Source organism: Heteronotia binoei, chromosome 6 (genome assembly GCF_032191835.1).
Source record: "Heteronotia binoei isolate CCM8104 ecotype False Entrance Well chromosome 6, APGP_CSIRO_Hbin_v1, whole genome shotgun sequence".
Classification (NCBI taxonomy): domain Eukaryota; kingdom Metazoa; phylum Chordata; class Lepidosauria; order Squamata; family Gekkonidae; genus Heteronotia; species Heteronotia binoei.
The window spans coordinates 148,463,061-148,479,559 of NC_083228.1; the positions used below are offsets into that span (position 1 = coordinate 148,463,061).

At 50.3% G+C, this 16,499-nt stretch overlaps 1 protein-coding gene across 3 annotated transcripts in view; it reads right to left on the bottom strand.

Moving 5' to 3' along the window:
• Positions 1–550: 550 nt before the first annotated feature.
• The window catches only part of FGF12 (fibroblast growth factor 12), a 399,444-nt gene continuing 383,495 nt past the window's right edge, over positions 551–16,499 (bottom strand). For all 3 annotated transcript variants that reach the window (XM_060242866.1, XM_060242865.1, XM_060242864.1), the window contains exon 5: positions 551–1,107. In XM_060242866.1, the coding sequence (XP_060098849.1) occupies positions 989–1,107 (119 nt within the window). In that variant the 3' untranslated portion in view covers positions 551–988. The remainder of the gene's footprint in view (positions 1,108–16,499) is intronic.

Here is a 16,499-nt window from a genome sequence, read left to right on the forward strand (position 1 = left end):
GAGCAAAGTAATCTATGCAGGAGCTCACAATATTATCGCCGTTAGCTCACAACTTTATTCTAGTAGCTCCCAAAGCAGCAGTTTTGCTCACAAGACTCCACAGCTCAGAGGGAACAGTGAAAACAACCTCTTTTGACCTTCAGCCCACAAGCTGAGAGTGGCCCTAGCTTCCGGCAAATTCTGAAGCAGCCCTGGGGGCTGGGAAAACAGCCCCCCCCCACACCATAACTGGCTCCCCTTTGCCTGAGATAATGCTTTTAAGGCTTGGAGATGACTGCAAGGACAGAAACACACACACACACAAGGAGAAGGCCACAAAAAAGGAGATGAAATCGAGGCTCCCTGTCGCTCATCCAGATGTGTCGGGAGAGGATGCTGATTTTAGAAAGCTCACCTACAGGAGAGGAGGATGAGTAATGGGCCGTGACATCTCGCACCCCCGCAACGCTTTCACACCGGTATTTGCATTCGCTTCCACATCACCCGCGGAGTTCAATTCTCCAAAAGCAAATCTCTCTTTATTATTATTATTTTTTTTAAAGACAACACCTTTATTATTAGTATCCTTTATTATTAGTATTGTTAGATAATTTATAATTTATTACTTTAGTGTTATAATTATTATTTATGCAGAGATGAACGGTTCCCCCCCCCCTGATCACAAGAGCAAACAGTTTTGCTGTTTTTTGTTTTAAATGTTAATGGAGTCCCGATTGAAAAGAGGCGGTCGGTTCCCTCCCCCCCTTCGCTTTGTGGATGCGTGTCGTGGGTGTGTCATTGTACTCTAAAACGTCGCAACAGGCAAGATCTCCTCATCCTACACGAAGGGAAGGGTTGAGTTCAGAATCTCAGCTGCTACTAGAGGCTCCTGCCGTGGGCGGTTTCTGACTGCTGTCTCCGTGAGGGTTCCCCGGGTGGGCGGGCGGGTGGGCTGGCGGGCGGGCTGGGGAGAATTCGAATGCAGGGCGGGTGGCGGCTCTCCTCTCAGCTATGTGGAGTCCTGGTTGACGACTTTGCCTCCATTCATGGTTGGCGTCCCCGAGCTTTTCCTGGAGCGTCCTTGCTTCTCTCCGATTTCATGCAGTGACGGCTCTCTGTACATGCACACTGCAAGGAGACAAGGGCAGAGGGCATTACACCGGAGGGTCGTGGAGATGAAGCGGGCCAGAGTGAAAACAGCGGGGGCCCCTCCCCAGCCATGCAGAACAAAGAACTTTGCAAATAGATTCGAGTGGGACGCCATGTTGGTTTGAAAGCACAAACTAGGGGGTCTTAGACCGATTTCCCACTCGCCTTACGCAGCTCTCATGCACCTCTTCTCAGCAGGGGTCCTGTTGGATTTCACACTGTCTGCTCCGGAGCTGCGAGCAGCTTCGCCTTTTTCACACGGCAAACAGAAACCTCTAAAACCAGTTTCTGTTTGCCACCAGATAAAGGCAAAGCTAGTTGCAGCCCCGGGGCAGATAGTGCGAAATCCGAGGAAGCCCAGCAGAGAAGAGGAGCGCGACAGCGGCAGGAGGAGAGTGGGGAATTGGTCTCAGTGTTGAAAATAGGCTGATATAGAAAACCTCTAAGAAACAATTTTTTCATAGTTCTAAGAACATAAGAGAAGCCATGTTGGATCAGGCCAATGGCCCCTCCAGTCCAACACTTTGTGTCACATAAGAACATAAGAGAAGCCCCGTTGGATCAGGCCAATGGCCCATCCAGTCCAACACTCTGTGTCACATAAAAACATAAGAGAAGCCCTGTTGGATCAGGCCAGTGGCCCATCCAGTCCAACACTCTGTGTCACATAAAAACATAAGAGGAAGAAGAGCCCACCACCTCCTGTCCCACTGAGGAATCGCTCTAACGGTCAGGAAGTTCTTCCTAATGTTGAGCAGGAAACTCTTTTGATTTAATTTCAACCCATTGGTTCTGGTCCTACCTTCTGGGGCCACAGAAAACAATTCCACACCAGCTGCATGTGGAGGAGTGGGGAATCAAACCCGGTTCTCACAGATAAGAGTCCACAAAGAAGAAGAAGGTGAAGGAGAACACTGCAGATTTATACCCCACCCTTCTCTCTGAATCAAAGATTCAGTGCGACTTACAATCTCCTATATCTTCTCCCCCCACAACAGACATCCTGTGAGGTGGGTGGGGCTGAGAGAGCTCTCCCAGAAGCTGCCCTTTCAAGGACAGAGTCTCAGACCAGCTCACAATCTTCTTTATCTCCCCCACCACAACAGACACCTTGTGAGGTGGGTGGGGCTGAGAGGGCTCTCCCAGAAGCTGCCCTTTCAAGGACAACCTGTGCCAGAGCTATGGCTGGCCCATGGCCATCCCAGCAGGTGCAAGTGGAGGACTGGGGAATCAAACCCGTTTCTCCCAGATAAGAGTCCACACAGAAGAAGGTGAAGGAGAAGACTGCAGAGGGCTCTCACAGCAGCTGCCCTTTCAAGGACAACCTCTGCCAGAGCTATGGCTGACCAAGGCCATTCCAGGAGCTGACCAAGGCCATTCCCTATGGCTGACCAAGGCCATTCCCTTCCTAATAATTCCCAGCATGGCGTTGGCCTTTTTTATTGCAAACACACAGTGTCTTGACATTTTCAGTGAGTTATCTACCACGACCCCAAGATCGCTCTCTTGGTCAGTCTCTGCCAGTTCACACCCCATCAACTTGTATTTGTAGCTGGGATTCTTGGCCCCAATGTGCATTACTTTGCACTTGGCCACATTGAACTGCATCTGCCACGTTAACGCCCACTCACCCAGCCTCAACAGATCCCTTTGGAGTTCCCCACAATCCTCTCTGGTTCTCATCACCCTGAACAATTTAGTGTCATCCGCAAACTTGGCCACTTCATTGCTCACTCCCAACTCTAAATCATTTATGAACAAGTTAAAGAGCATGGGACCCAGTACCGAGCCCTGCGGCACCCCACTGCTTACCGTCCTCCACTGCGAAGACTGCCCATTTATACTCACTCTCTGCTTCCTATTACTCAGCCAGTTTTTGATCCACAAGAGAACCTGTCCTTTTACTCCATGACTCTCAAGCTTTCTAAGGAGCCTTTGATGAGGAACTTTATCAGAAGCTTTCTGGAAGTCAAGGTAAACAACATCTATCGGGTCTCCTTTGTCCACATGTTTGTTCACCCCCTCAAAGAAATGTAACAGGTTAGGAAGGGAAGATCTTCCCTTACAGAACCCATGCTGAGTCTTCCTCAAAATGTTTTTAGCAGATTAAAAGAATCACAAATAGGGATCTGTGTTTGTTAGTGCAGGACAAGCCAGGGTTGAAAAAACATTGGAGAGTGATAAAAAGCAGACTGCTGTCGTAGGTGTGAAGTGCCATAAATCTAGGTAACATTCTGGCTTTGTTAGTTTAAATAGAGGACATGGCTTCTCAAGAGAGTATAACATCCATAAAGTTTGCCATAAAATGGGTTGGTATATGCAATAAGAGAAACAGCCAATATCCCCTATTTGAGTATGTTAATACAAAAAGATGAAAAAAAAGAACAAATATTCTGATACACTGTTCTAAAAGAGAAATCATATAAGTTAGTCCTTAGAAAAACATAAGAACATAAGAGAAGCCCTGTTGGATCAGGCCAATGGCCCATCCAGTCCAACACTCTGTGTCACATAAGAACATAAGAGAAGCCCTGTTGGATCAGGCCACTGGCCCATCCAGTCCAACACTCTGAGTCACATAAGAACATAAGAGAAGCCCTGTTGGATCAGGCCAATGGCCCATCCGGTCCAACACTCTGTGTCACATAAGAACATAAGAGAAGCCCTGTTGGATCAGGTCAATGGCCCCTCCAGTCCAACACTCTGTGTCACATAAGAACATAAGAGAAGCCCTGTTGGATCAGGCCAATGGCCCCTCCAGTCCAACACTCCAGAGTCAGAAATGACTGGTGCTTGCACAGGGGACCTTTCCTTTCCTTTTTTTCTGCCCTAAGTAGTCTCAAAGTGGCTTTCGTAAGAACAGAAGAGAAGCCATGTTGGATCAGGCCACCACCACCTCCTGTGGCAGTGAATTCCACATGTTAATCCCCCTTTGGGGATGGGGGTGGGGGGTGGGCTCCCTCTGGTTATCCTACCCCCCAGGGAAAGTGTATGCGCAATACATAGCCTCTCCTCTCCCGGTGTAGTGAACGCCGCGTGGTCACTGTCTGGCTATGCCTGGCAGATGGTCACTGCAATGGCCTCTCCTGCATTACTGCATCCGTAGCAACACCTTCTCACTGGTCCCCCCCATTTTCACAGAGTTTGCTACGTCATGGTGCGACCGAATGTCCGGCGGTATAACCGGATGGGCAGGCTGCGCCCACCAACCTTGCCAGCCTAAGAGAAGGAAAACTCTAACATCAAACCCGGGCAGATAGAGCTCGTTAATGTAACACCTACCACCTGGAGGACTCGCTGCCGGCGTCCCGGCTTACTGGGCCATGGCAGATGACCCCCAGGTGAAAGGGTGGAGCCAGTACCGCGCACACTGGGCTTCACCTAAAAAATTCCTCTGCGCAGGCCTGAAGGGCATATCCACATACACAACCCACAATGCATCAAGTCCTGCAGCGATGGGCAAGGGGCGAAACGGCAGGTGGAAGGTGCCACTGGAAGCTGCAGTCCCGATCCTGCATGTAGGCGGTTCAGGGTATTGGTCGCCTGATGCTAACCTGGAGACGAAAGCATTTTTCGGCAGCACCCTGAACGACCAAGCAGCCTTATCTAGGGACAGCACTGCTTGCTCCACACGGAGAGGGGCCTAGAAAAGGTGGCCTTAACAAAGCTCGTCTCCTCCACCCCAGTTGGCTAGCCGCGGTCAACGGGCATCCTTACTTGCGGTCAAAAAATAACAACAAAGAAAAGGCATGCACCTGCCTCACAAAGTGTGCAAAGACTAAAGCTTGCGTGTTGGAACATCAGAACCATGCTTGACACAGTAGACAGTGGACGCACTGAACGACGCTCTGCTCTAGTTGCCCACGAATTTCTCAGGTTGAATATCGACATAGCAGCTCTCAGTGAGGTCCGTTTCCCTGAGGAAGGTAGTCTTCAAGAACACGGTGCTGGCTATACCCTCTACTGGTCAGGTAAGTCAAAGGCTGAGAGCCGCCTTTCTGGCGTTTGCTTCATGGTCAGGAACTCCATTGCCTCCAAACTCGAAAACCTGCCAACAGGTCACTCAGATCGCATCATGTCCATGCGCCTCCCACTTCAAAACAAGCAGCATGCAACACTCTTCAGTGTGTATGCCCCAACCCTTCAAGCAGATCCTGCAGAAAAGAACAAGTTATATGCTGATCTACACAACCTCGTACGGAAGACCCCTACAGAGGACAAGGTGATCATCCTTGGCGACTTCAATGCCAGAGTAGGTAAAGACTCGGAAGCCTGGAAAGGAGTACTTGGCAAACACGGCATTGGCAACTGCAATGACAACGGGCGCCTCCTGCTAGAATTCTGCATGGAGCACCAGCTCACCATCACCAACACTATCTTCCAGCAGAAGAACAGTCTGAAGACAACCTGGATGCACCCACGGTCCAAGCACTGGCACCTTATCGACTACATTCTGGTGCGCCAGAGAGACCTTCGAGATGTCTTACACACCCGAGTAATGCCCAGCGCAGAATGTCATACGGATCATCGTCTTGTACGCTGCAATCTCCGTCTTCACTTTAAACCCACACCCAGGAGAGGAGGTATCCCTCGGAGGAAGTTTCAGGTTGACAGTCTCCAGTCAGCCGAAGTTAAAGCTGCCTTCCAGGCAAAACTCCAGTCAAGAATTGAGGACCCCAGTTGCCCCACAGACCCTTCTCCAGAAGCACTCTGGGAACACCTAAAAACTACCATCCTGCAGATCTCTGAAGAAGTCCTCAGGTTCTCCACAAGGAAGAACAAGGACTGGTTTGATGAGAACAATCAAGAGATCCAAGATTTACTGGCGAAAAAGAGATCTGCCTACCAAGCACATCTTGCTCAGCCCTCCTGTCCTGGGAAAAAAGCAACCTTTTGTACTGTATGTAGCAACCTCCAGTGCAAGCTTCGAGACATTCAGAACGAGTGGTGGACCAAGCTTGCTGAGAGAACCCAGCTGTGTGCAGACACTGGTGATTTAAGAGGGTTCTACGAAGCCCTGAAGGCAGTATATGGTCCATCATATCAGACTCAGAGTCCCTTGCGTAGTGCAGACGGCCAAGTGCTCCTCACAGACAAGGCATCCATATTGAACCGGTGGTCAGAGTATTTTCAGGTTCTCTTCAGTGCCAACTGCGTAGTTCAAGATTCAGCAATTCACCTCACCCCACTTCAACCAGTGAAAACAGAGTTGGATGAGATCCCCACCCTAGAAGAGACTGTTAAAGCCATCAAGCAACTGAAAAGTGGCAAGGCAGAGGGAGTTGATGGAATTCCACCAGAGATCTGGAAGCATGGGGGCACAGTACTACATAGCTCACTTCACAAAGTACTTGTCACCTGCTGGGAACAAGGCAAATTACCACAGGACTTTCACGATGCAATCATCATCACCCTATACAAGAACAAAGGGGAAAAGTCAGACTGCTCCAACTACCGGGGGATAACCCTGCTCTCCATCGCAGGCAAAATCCTTGCCAGAATACTCCTGAACAGACTGGTGCCCGCCATTGCAGAAGAACTCCTCCCAGAGAGCCAGTGCGGCTTCAGAGCTAACAGGAGCACCACCGACATGGTATTTGTTCTCAGGCAGCTCCAAGAGAAATGCAGGGAACAGAACAAGGCTCTGTATGTGACTTTTGTCGACCTTACCAAAGCTTTCGATACCGTTAGCAGGAAAGGCCTGTGGCAAATCTTGGAACGTTTAGGATGTCCCCCAAGGTTCCTCAGCATGATCATCCAGCTACATGAAGACCAGCGAGGCCAAGTCAGACACTGCAACGACCTCTCGGAGACCTTCCCAATAGGCACAGGTGTAAAGCAAGGCTGCGTTCTCGCGCCAACTCTCTTTACGATGTTCTTTAGCATGATGCTTCAAAGAGCCGCAGTAGATCTAGATGATGACGATGGTGTCTAAATCCGCTATCGCACCGATGGCAGCCTGTTCAACCTGAGGCGACTAAAGGCCCACTCCAAGACAATGGAAAAACTCATCCGAGAGCTACTGTTTGCTGATGATGCTGCACTCATCTCCCACTCGGTATCAGCTCTGCAGCATATGACGTCCTGCTTTGCAGAGGCTGCCAAGCTATTCGGCCTAGAAGTTAGTCTGAAGAAGACAGAAGTTCTCCACCAGCCTGCACCCCAGGAAGATTATCACCCTCCCTGCATCACTGTGGGTGAATCAATTCTGAAGACAGTCCAGCAGTTCAGCTACCTGGGGTGCATCATCTCCTCAGATGCTAAGATCGACAAGGAGATTGACAACAGGCTGGCAAAGGCAAACCGTGCCTTTGGCCGACTGCACAAAAGAGTGTGGAGCAACAAGCATCTGAAAAAAGGCACAAAGATCAATGTTTACAAAGCGGTTGTGATGACAACCCTCATCTACGGCTCCGAATCGTGGGTTTTATACCGTCATCACCTGCGACTCCTGGAGCGCTTTCATCAGCGCTGCCTTCGCACCATCCTCAACATCCACTGGAGTGACTTTGTGACCAACACTGAAGTTCTCAAGCGGGCGGAGGTTACCAGCATCGAGGCACTGCTGTTGAAGACGCAGCTGCGCTGGGCAGGGCATATTTCTAGGATGGAAAACCACCGCCTTCCCAAGATTGCCCTGTATGGCGAACTCTCCACCGGCCATCGAAATAGAGGGGCACCAAAGAAGAGGTACAAGGACTCCTTGAAGAAATCCCTTGGCACCTGTCGCATCAACCATCACCAGTGGTCTGACCTAGCCTCAGATCGCAAAGCATGGAGGCACACCATCCACCAGGCTGTTTCTTCTTTTGAGAACGCACGCATAGCTGGTCTTGAGGACAAAAGGAGATTGAGGAAGAATCGCACTGCTACAGCACCATCCCTAAATCAGACTTTTCCCTGCAGCCACTGTGGCCGGACCTGCCTGTCCCGCATTGGTCTTGTCAGCCACCAGCGAGCCTGCAGCAGACGTGGACTATTGCACCCTTCTTAAATCTTCGTTCGCGAAGCCAAGCCGAGAGAGAATCCCCCTTTGGTTGAAGAAGGACTTCCTTTTCTCCGTTCTAACCCGGCTGCTCAGCAATTTCATTTTGATCCCCTTCCCCTCCCCACAACGGTGAGGTAGGTGGCCTGAGTGAAAGAACTGGGCCTGGCCGAAGTTCAACCAGGTGGCTTCACATGGAGGAGGAGTGGGGACTCAAACCCAGTTCTCCAGCTCTCCACAAGGAAGGCTCCCAAGGCCAGCAGGCAGAGAGAGGGCCTGGGACATTCTCCAAGGCAACCTGTTTCCTTGTGCCTGTGAATCTGGGGGTGAGTTCCCTGGCACACGGGGGTCGGCTGAGATGGGGGCTGCACACGATTGCGACTGGCACTCAAGGAGCCAAGGATGAGAAGCCCTTCAGGACGCCAGCAAGGTCGGGTTTCGACAGGGCACTTTGCAGGCAGCACAGAGCCTGCCACGTTGCCCCCTGCCATCTGTCTGCCAGGCTGCTGGAGAGACCACGTGGCAGGCTCGTGGACAGAGAGGGCCACTGCCTATTGACTACTGAGTGTGACAGAACAGCAGGAGGACAGCGCAGTCAGAGCAGATGCAAGCTCCGTCCCTCACAGTTGAGGCAGAATGAAGAAGAAGACTGCAGATTTATACCCCACTCTTCTCTCTGAATCAGAGACTCAGAGCAGCTCACAATCTCCTCTATCTTCTCCCCCCACAACAGACACCCCTGTGAGGTGCGTGGGGCTGAGAGGGCTCTCACAGCAGCTGCCCTTTCAAGGACAACCTCTGCCAGAGCTATTGCTGACCAAAGCCCATTCCAGCAGGTGCAAGTGGAGGAGTGGGGAATCAAACCCGGTTCTCCCAGATAAGAGTACGCACACTTCACCACTACACCAAACTGGCTCTCAGATACTCAGAACAGCTCACAATCTCCTTTCCCTTCCTCCCCCACAACAGACACCCTGTTTGGTGGGTAGGGCTGAGAGAGCTCTCACAGCAGCTGCCCTTTCAAGGACAACTCTTACGAGAGCTATGGCTGACCTAAGGCCATTCCAGCAGCTGTAAGTGGAGGAGTGGGGAATCAAACCAGTTCTCACAGATAAGAGTACGCACACTTCACCACTAGACCAAACTGGCTCTCAGAGACTTAGAGCAGCTCACAATCTCCTTTCCCTTCCTCCCCCATAACAGACACCCTGTGAGGTGGGTGGGGCTGAGAGGACTCTCACAGCAGATGCCCTTTCAAGGACAACTCGTACGAGAGCTCTAGCTGACCCAAGGCCATTCCAGCAGCTGCAAGTGGAGGAGTGGGGAATCAAACCCGGTTCTCCCAGATAAGAGTCCGCTCACTTAACCACTGCACCCAACTGGCTCTCTGCCATTTCCCTCTTGTCTGTAGTAATGCAGGGGTGCCTCCACGTTCCCTCTTTTCCCCCCTTGCTCCCTGCTGCTGGCCAGGTGTGAATAGGGCAGTGGTGGACTGGCCAGGGTGCCAGCTTGCCCGATGCCAAGTGGTCCCTGTGAGCCCCTGATGAAGTGGGCCCCCTTAAGCATTAGACAATAGGTTAAAAATGTTAATGACCTTTTTAGTAGCTTGAAGATATAACAGAAGTTCCAGCATTACAGTAATGCAACTAAAATTTACGTTGTATTTAGGGTTGCCAGCCTCCAGGTGGGGCCTGGGGATCTCCTGCTTTTCCAACTGATCTCCAGCTGGAGAAAAGGCAATCTGGATTTACATTTAATAGCTACTGTATACTGGCAATAATATGTACAATATATGTAACACTGCAATTACTAAAAATTACTACCTCGGTGGGGTAGGGCGGGATATAAATCGAATAAAATGAATAATAAATAAACAAACAAACAAACAAATAAATAATGTTTATTTTGCAAAAAATTTAATTGTAACTTTTTTCCACATGTATTTTTTTGAAAATGTTATTTATTTCTTACAAAAATGAAATCATAGAATCATAGAGTTGGAGGGGAACTCCAGGGTCATCTAGTCCAACCCTCTGCACAATGCAGGAAACTCACAAACACCTCCCCCTAAATTCACAGGATCCTCATTGCTGTCAGATGGCCATCCAGCTTCTGTTTAAAAACCTCCAAGGAAGGAGAGCCCACCACCTCCCGAGGAGGAAGCCTATTCCACTGAGGAACTGCTCTATCAGAATCATAGAATCATAGAGCTGGAAGGGACCTCCAGGGTCATCTAGTCCAACCCTCTGCACAATGCAGGAAACTCACAAACACCTCCCCCTAAATTCACAGGATCCTCATTGCTGTCAGATGGCCATCTAGCCTCTGTTTCAAAACCTCCAAGGAAGGAGAGCCCACCACCTCCCAAGGAGGAAGCCTGTTCCACTGAGGAATCGCTCTAATGGTCAGAAATTTCTTCCTAATGTTGAGCCGGAAACTCTTTGATTTAATTTCAACCCACTGGTTCTGGTCCTACCTTCTGGGGCCATAGAAAACAATTCTACCCCATCCTCTAGATGACAGCCCTTCAAGTGCTTGAAGATGGTGATCCTATCACCTATCAGCCGCCTCCTCTCCAGGCTAAACATCCCCAGCTCCTTCAACCTTTCCTCACAGGACTTGGTCTCCAGACCCCTCACCATCTTCGTCGCCCTCCTCTGGACCCCTTCCAGCTTGTCTAGATCCTTCTTAAAATGTGGTGCCCAAAACTGAACACAAGACTCCTGGTGAGGTCTTACCAGACCAGAGCAGATACTCTTATAGTTGTGGGTTGGCCCCCTATGTCTCCTGGCAACCAATATTTTTAGACCCAGTCCGCCACTGGCATAGGGCTCTTGGATACACCCAGCACTCAAAAGCACATGAGACTCCTCCCTCACTGGAGAGGGGGCTTAACACGCTCTGGGAAGCCCCGGAAGAGTGCTTGGTGGTGGTGGTGGTGGTGGGTGAACAGCCATGCGCAGGCTTCTCCGTTGGCCCCCGTGCTCCCGATGGCTGCGTGACTCAGCCCCCCAAGGTATGTCTGCCTCTCTGCACATTTCACGTTCCCTCTGCCAACTTGCGCTTTCGTACGGCACACCAGAACCTTCAACGTGGTCTTGGCAGATGGCGGTGCAGCCTCCTTTCTCTCTTTGTGGTTCATCGGGGCTTTGCAGGGAACGGGCTGAACTGTTTAATTGGATTCTTTTACACAAAAGACGCCTCTGGATCAAATGGAGAGACATTAAAATAGATTTTTTAAAAATGTGGCTTACGATTGCCTCCGCCATTGAAGTGCCTAAGCTTTGAGGTGCGCAGTTAGGAGGGCTTCCGTCTCTCCCTCTCTTCTCTCTCGACTCCTCTTAACGAAGACATCTTTATATTTCATGTGGCTCTGGGGCGCCGACAGCAAAAATCCTTTTTAAATAAGGACACAAAATGTTCCTGGTCCAAAAGGACATTAGGAAGAACTTCCCGACCATGAGAGCGGCTTCTCAGTGGAACAGGCTTCCTCGGGAGGTGGTGGGCTCTCCTTCCTTGGAGGTTTTTACACAGAGGCTAGATGGCCATCTGACAGCAATGAAGATCCTGTGAATTTAGGGGGAGGTGTTTGTGAGTTTCCTGCATTGTGCAGGGGGTTGGACTAGATGACCCTGGAGGTCCCTTCCAACTCTAGGATTCTATGAACTTCCTGACCATTACAGCGATTCCTCAGTGGAACAGGCTTCCTCCTCAGGAGGTGGTGGGCTCTCCTTCCTTGGAGGTTTTTCAACAGAGCCTAGATGGCCATCTGACAGCAATGAAGATCCTGTGAATTTAGGGGGAGGTGTTTGTGAGTTTCCTGCATTGTGCAGGGGGTTGGACTAGATGCCCTGGAGGTCCCTTCCAACTCTAGGATTCCATGAATATAAGAAGATAAGATAAGCCATGTTGGATCAGGCCAGTGGCCCATCCAGTCCAACACTGTCACATTCTCAGGGTGCAGGCAGGCAGGAGTCCAAAGCCAGTCCAAGGTCAAAGTCCGGGAAGTCAAGCAGGAGCCAAGTCATCAATGCAGAATCACAAATCAGAATCAGAAGTCAGTGTCCAAAAGCCAAAAGGTCAGAGTGCCAAGGAAATCAAGCAGGTCAGGATCAGGAAGGAGCGTGGATGCAAGCCAGAGAACAGACTTGTTGCTTCCACAAGGATACCAGGTCCTGGGTGGGAGCTATATGGGAGTCTCAATCAGCCTGCTCCCTGGGTGGCAGTGACTCTGCTAGAACTCAGGGCTGATCTGAAGCATTGGCGTGCCTCATGTCTTCACTCTGAAAGTTCTTTCCGGAGCCTGCTTCGAACTCTTGAGATGGGAGGAGGAGAGCTTGGAGGAGATTGATCCTCAACAGCTGACACTGGTGCCTGGAGAGTGATTGATGGGCCAGCTGCTGTTTGTTCAGCTGAGGAACTGACTGGCAACTCTTCCAGGTCTGTTAACCCTTCCAGCTCCTCCTCCTCAGGGCTCATGACAAAGTCTGTGTCGCACAGTGGCACAAAAAACAAACAAACAAGTGCCCTCAGGAGGTCTACAAGTGGAGCTAGAAGTCCTTCCACTGTGCCCCCCCGCAAGCACCAAGAATACAGAGCATCACCTGGAGATACTAAGGGACATCCCATGCACTTCACCTGGAGTATTGTGTTCAGTTTTGGGCACTACATTTTAAGAAGGATACAGACAAGGTGGAATGGGTCCAGAGGAGGGTGACGAAGATGGTGAGGGGTCTGGAGACCAAGTCCTATGAGGGAAGGTTGAAGGAGCTGGGCATGTTTAGCCTGGAGAGGAGGCGGCTGAGAGGTGATAGGATCACCATCTTCAAGTCCTTGAAGGGCTGTCCTTTAGAGGATGGGGTGGAATTGTTTTGTGTGGCCCCGGAAGGTAGGACCAGAACCGAAAGGTTGAAATTAAATCCATAGAGTTTCCGGCTCAACATTAGGAAGGACTTCCTGACCGTTAGAGCAATTCTTTACTGGAACAGGCTTCCTCAGGAAGTGGTGGGCTCTCGTTCCTTGGAGGTTTTTGAACAGAGGCTAGATGGCCCTCTGACAGCGATGAAGGTCCTGTGAATTTCGGGGGAGGTGTTTGTGAGTTTCCTGCATTGTGCAGGGGGTTGGACTAGATGACCCTGGAGGTCCCTTCCAACTCTAGGATTCTATGATTCTTCAGGAGGTGGTGGGCTCTCCTTCCTTGGAGGTTTTGAAACAGAGGCTAGATGGCCATCTGACAGCAATGAGGATCCTGTGAATTTAGGGGGAGGGGTTTGTGAGTTTAGAACGGTTCCTCAGTGGAATAGGCTTCCTCCTTGGGAGGTGGTGGGCTCTCCTTCCTTGGAGGTTTTTCAACAGAGGCTAGATGGCCCTCTGACAGCAATGAAGATCCCGTGAATTTAGGGGGAGGTCTTTGTGAGTTTCCTGCATTGTGCAGGGGGGTGGACTAGATGACCCTGGAGGTCCCTTCCAACTCTCGGGTTCTATGACAGAGCACACCATCACAGAATGAGAAGAAAGCTGGCGGGTGGGCAGAGTCACGGGGACACTTAAGATTTAAGGAACTTGGGTGTGGTTGGGGGGGAAACTTCTGCTGCAGGGTTAGATGAGGAAAGCCGAGGTTTCGTGGAAGCTCGGAAAGGGCTGGATTTTCTGGCCCCTCTGAGCTGTGATCTGCCTTCCTCTGCTTTCTTGGCCATTGAGGTCCATCACTGAGTCACTTGGGGAAGGCATTCTGTCTTTGAGATCACAGTCCACAGTGCTCATCCTGCTACCCACTCACAATAGGAGCAGAAGTAAGTGGTGGGGGGGTCTCCATCCTTGGAGGTTTTGAAGCAGAGGCTAGATGGCCATCTGACAGCAATGAAGATCCTGTGAATTTAGGGGGAGGCGTTTGTGAGTTTCCTGCATTGTGTAGGGGTTGGACTAGATGACCCTGGAGGTCCCTGCCAACTCTAGTATTCTATGATTCTATCTTGGGTCGGAAAGCTGCGTTCTCATTTGGAAAGTCATTGTTTGGAGAAATGCTCTTGCTCTAAGGAGGAATAACACTGCAGTTCTCAAAGGTCGATACTAGAATGGAGATCCGGAGAAGCTGAAGTATTACCTTCTTCCCAGCTACCCTATTCCTGCAAATGTCTTTGAAAAAAGATTTTGCCCCCTGCGGTTAAGAGGTCTGGATTCCCACTCCCCCTTAAGAAGAACCATCAACAGTTTGCTCACAGCCGCAAGTGTGTTGCCCTAATTCTGCTCAGGCCCTGCTCAAAGAGAAACAGGAATGTCACCAAAACCATCTCCCAGACTGCGGTTTGGATCAGCCCCAAGTGTCCATCATGGCCCCAGGAGATCCCTTTCTGCTCTTTTCTTTTCAAGCAAAAACAAGCCGAGGAATCAATACGATGTCTTTTTCCCCTGGCCCCTGGAGGGGCTATTGGGAAGGCATGAATTTTGGGAGGAGAGGCACACGACTTGAGACAGGCAGGCAAGGATCTCTTGCAGTCTCACAGGCATTGCATAATGAACCTATGAAGCTGCCTTCTACTGAATCAGACCCCCCTGGGTCCATTAGAGTAAGTACTGTCTACTCAGCCTGGCAGCGGCTCTCCAGGGTCTCAAGCTGAGGTTTTTCACGCCCACTTGCCTGGACCCTTTTTAGTTGGAAATGCCGGGGATTGAACCTGGGACCTTCTACTCACCAAGCAGATGCTCTACCCCTGAGCCACCGTCCCTCCCTAAAACTACAATATGAACACAGGAAGCTGCCTTCTACTGAATCAGATGTCTGTTGTGGGGGAGGAAGGTAAAGGAGATTGTGAGGCGCTCTGAGACTCTGTCCTTGAAAGGGCAGCTTCTGGGAGAGCTCTCTCAGCCCCACCCACCTCACAGGGTGTCTGTTGTGGGGGAGGAAGGTAAAGGAGATTGTGAGGCGCTCTGAGACTCTGTCCTTGAAAGGGCAGCTTCTGGGAGAGCTCTCTCAGCCCCACCCACCTCACAGGGTGTCTGTTGTGGGGGAGGAAGGGAAAGGGGATTGTGAGCCGCTCTGAGGCTCTTTGGAATGGAGGGCGGGATATAAATCCAACATCTTCATCTACCTCACAGGGTGTCTGTTGTGGGGGAGGAGGGTAAAGGAGATTGTGAGCCGCTCTGAGACTCTGTCCTTGAAAGGGCAGCTTCTGGGAGAATTTGTTACAGCTATATAGTACATTCAAACACCCCCAACACCCTTCCCACCCCATCACCAAGAGCTTAAGGGGAGTTACCAAAACATAAATTCAAATTCCTCATTTCAATTCCCACACTTTTTATCCATAGATACAGTGGGTTCCAAATCTCTTTACAGGCTGAGTAAGACTGTCCTCTCAATTTCATTGTTAGCATATCTAGTTCTACAGCCTCTAATAGCTTTTGAACAAACTCATCCCTTTTGGGGATTTCTGCAACTTTCCAGTACCTGGCATATAGGATTCTAGCCACAGTGACAATAGTGTCGTTTTTTTTCTAACAGTGACGTTTTTTTTCTAATTTGGGGAGATTTTCCTTTACTATGCTTAACTGGTAAAATTCAGGTGTATGTGGGAGTCTTATTTTGAAAATTTTCTGGCACCAGATATTGACTTGGGCCCAATATTTTTTGGCGTGAGCACACTGCCACCAAATATGAAATAAGGTTCCTTTCACCTTCCCGCATAGGGCTTCTCTTATGTTCTTACTTGCCTGGAACCTTTTTAGTTGGAGATGCTGGGGTTTGAACCTTGGATCTTCTGCTTACCAAGCAGATGCTCTACCACTGAGCCACCATCCCTCCCCAGAGTGTTGGACTGGAGGGGCCACTGGCCTGATCCAACAGGGCTTCTCTTATGTTCTTATGTGACACAGAGTGTTGGACTGGAGGGGCCACTGGCCTCATTCAACAGGGCTTCTCTTATGTTCTTATGTGACACAGAGTGTTGGACTGGAGGGGCCACTGGCCTGATCCAACATGGCTTCTCTTATGTGACACAGAGTGTTGGACTGGAGGGGCCACTGGCCTCATTCAACAGGGCTTCTCTTATGTTCTTATGTGACACAGAGTGTTGGACTGGAGGGGCCACTGGCCTGATCCAACATGGCTTCTCTTATGTTCTTATGTGACACAGAGTGTTGGACTGGAGGGGCCACTGGCCTGATCCAACACGGCTTCTCTTATGTTCTTATGTGACACAGAGTGTTGGACTGGAGGGGCCAGTGGCCTGATCCAACATGGCTTCTCTTATGTTCTTATGTGACACAGAGTGTTGGACTGGAGGGGCCACTGGCCTGATCCAACATGGCTTCTCTGATGTTCTTATGTGACACAGAGTGTTGGACTGGAGGGGCCACTGGCCTGATCCAACATGGCTTCTCTGATGTT